The following is a 2,918-nucleotide window of genomic DNA, read 5'->3' on the forward strand; positions in this document are numbered from 1 at the left end:
GTGAGTTTCAGCATTCTATCATATGTTTCTTGGCCATTTGGATGTACTCTTAATTGCTTGTTTATATCCTTTGCCCACTTTGTTATGAGGTTGTTTGTCTTTTTTTTTGGTTAACTAGTTAGAACTATTTGTCTATTTTAGATATTAATATTATGTATGTTCTCTAAAATGTACATATTTTCCCCAAGATATTTTTTGTCTATGGACTGTGTTTATTGTATTTTTAAAAGTCCTTTAAAAATTTGAAATTGTCAGCTATGTCTAATTGAGATTTCCCTTTAGTTAAGAAGATTCTTCCAGTCCTAGAATGTAGAAAATAATTTATTTTACTGACATGAAAGTAAAGTAAATTGTACTTTATTTTAACATTAAATCTTTACTGGATTTCTATTTTATTTTTGTTTATGGTACTGGTTATATACAATTTTATTTTCTTCCAGACGGAAGTTAGTGTGAAGTCCCATTATTTAATAATCTGTCCTTTTCCCATGTATGTTCATAATTTGTCTCTCCATTAGTCCATATGGTCACTGACGTCAGGGACCATGTTTTAATAAATCAGCCTTATAGTCTTATCATCTTGGGCAGTGTTAAAAAACATAATAAATCATAATGCCTAATTGTTGAATGAATAAAGAAGTTATCTTGAGATTTCAAAAAATCACTGCTCATCATTATATTTACAGGTAAATTTGTCCTGAACTCTGAAATAAGGACACACAGAAGAACACATGGAACAAAGGAACAATGTGACTGAGTTTGTCCTCTTGGGGCTCACTCAGAGTCTCCAGGGTCAGAAAATATTATTTGTTGTGTTCTTGCTCATCTACATTGTGACAATGGTGAGCAATCTACTTATTGTTGTGACTGTGGTGGTCAGCCCAACACTGGATGCTCCCATGTACTTTTTTCTTGGCTACTTATCATTTATGGATGCTGTTTATTCTACTACAGTTACTCCAGATATGATTATAGACTTAGTTTATGAGAAGAAAACCATTTCCTTTCAAGCTTGCATGATTCAGCTTTTTGTAGGACACTTATCTGGTGGTGCTGAGATTTTACTTCTGGTGGTCATGGCCTATGACCGCTACGTGGCCATCTGCAAACCCCTGCATTATATGACCATCCTGAACCAACAGGTGTGTGTTCTGCTGCTGGTGGTGGCCTGGGTTGGCGGTTTTGTGCATGCTGTAGTTCAGCTTCTCTTTGTTTACAACCTTCCCTTCTGTAGTCCCAATGTCATAGACCACTTCATCTGTGACATGTACCCCTTATTAAAACTTGCCTGCACTGACACCTATGTCATTGGTCTCACTGTGGTTGCCAATGATGGGGCAATATGTGTGGTCATTTTTATGCTGTTACTCATCTCCTATGGAGTCATTCTGCACTCCCTAAAGAACGTGAGTCAAGAAGGGAGGCGTAAAGCCTTAACCACCTGTGGCTCCCACATCACTGTGGTGGTCCTCTTCTTTGTCCCTTGTATTTTTGTGTATGTGAGACCTCCTTCCACCTTACCCATTGATAAATCTTTGACTGTATTTTACATTGTCATCACCCCTATGTTGAACCCCTTAGTCTATACTCTGAGAAATGCAGAGATGAAAAATGCCATGAAGAAGCTCTGGACCAGAAAATGCAAATAAGCTGGGAGACAAATGCATCACCTACTTTCAGTGAAGAATTGCTCCTTCAGAAGTGCCCGGTGTAATTATAATGGTGGTAAAATTTTCTTCCCATTTAATAACTTATAAATGATTGAAAATATTTATTATGTCTATACTTCCTATGACTAGTTTTGTTCAAAATGTATTTTTAAGATTTTCATTTCTTGGAAAATTTATGTTAATTTTTTGAGGTGTAAAATGGTTCTGTTGCAACTATAGATTTATATTCTATGTGATGAGCTATGCTACAGTTAATACCAAAAATTTGTTTTAGTTGATGGAGAATTTTCTCATGTCTCTTTCTTAAAGAAATTTAATCCTTTTTCAGAATTAATAGGTCTTGATTTCACAATAATAAAATAAGACATAAAAACATGATTCAACCCTTCTGTCATGGATTTAATCATGTCCCTGCAAAATGTGTGTCAACTTGGCTATGCCACGACTCCCAGTATTGTGTGATTGTCCACCATCTGTCATGTGATGTGGTTTTCCTAGGTGTTATAAATCCTACCTCTATGATGTCAATGAGGCAGGATTAGAGGCAGTTATGTTAATGAGGCAGGACTCAATTTAAAAGATTAGGTTGTTTCTTGAATTAAAAGAGAGAAGCCAGTAAAGAAAAGGGGGACCTCATAACACCAAGAAAATTGTGCCAGAAGCTTAACGTGTCCTTTGGATCCAATGTCCCTGCACTGAAAATCTCCTAGACCAGGGGAAGATTGATGACAAGGACCTTCTTCCAGAGCTGACAGAGAGAGAAAGCCTTCCCCTTGAGCTGGCGACCTGAATTTGGACTTCTAGCCTACTAGACTATGAGAGAATAAAACTTGTGTTTGTTAAAGCCATCCACTTGTGCTGTTTCAGTTATAGCAGCACTAGATGACTAAGACACCTCCCCAAACAGAGACAGCCCATATTAACATTTGAACTATATGTTCTTATTGTTGTATCAGTAAGGCATTTAAAATATTTAGTTTTGCTTATTTTGCTTAGTATGTTGAGGTTGAAGAGGAAGGAGGCTTCAGAGTTCTAATATTAATCATCCAGTTACAGTTGCGTCAATTTGATTTATGGCGACCTCATGTGTTAGATGGCAGAATTGCACTTCTTTGAATTTTCATGGCTCTGAACTTTCAGAAACAGAGCTCCAGGACTTTTTTCTGAGGCACCTCTGATTGTGCCTGAACTGTCAGACTTTTTGTTAGTAGTTGAGCACTTAACCATTTTTGCCACTCTGGGAACCTT

The 2,918-nt window shown here is 36.8% G+C and overlaps 1 protein-coding gene across 1 annotated transcript; it reads left to right on the forward strand.

Annotated features, from left to right (window-relative positions):
* Positions 1 to 725: 725 nt before the first annotated feature.
* LOC101344498 (olfactory receptor 4A15-like) lies at positions 726 to 1,649 on the forward strand. The gene has a single exon (XM_012558875.2). The coding sequence runs from the start codon at positions 732 to 734 to the stop codon at positions 1,647 to 1,649; it is 918 nt and encodes a 305-aa protein (XP_012414329.1). The 5' UTR covers positions 726 to 731.
* The last annotated feature ends 1,269 nt before the right edge of the window (positions 1,650 to 2,918 follow it).

The sequence above is a fragment of the Trichechus manatus genome, unplaced genomic scaffold (genome assembly GCF_000243295.1).
Source record: "Trichechus manatus latirostris isolate Lorelei unplaced genomic scaffold, TriManLat1.0 scaffold00191, whole genome shotgun sequence".
Taxonomy (NCBI): Eukaryota; Metazoa; Chordata; class Mammalia; order Sirenia; family Trichechidae; genus Trichechus; species Trichechus manatus.

Coding starts and splice junctions, on each gene's coding strand:
- LOC101344498 (XM_012558875.2), top strand. CDS start 732: ATGGAACAAAGGAACAATGTGACTGAGTTTGTCCTCTTGGGGCTCACT.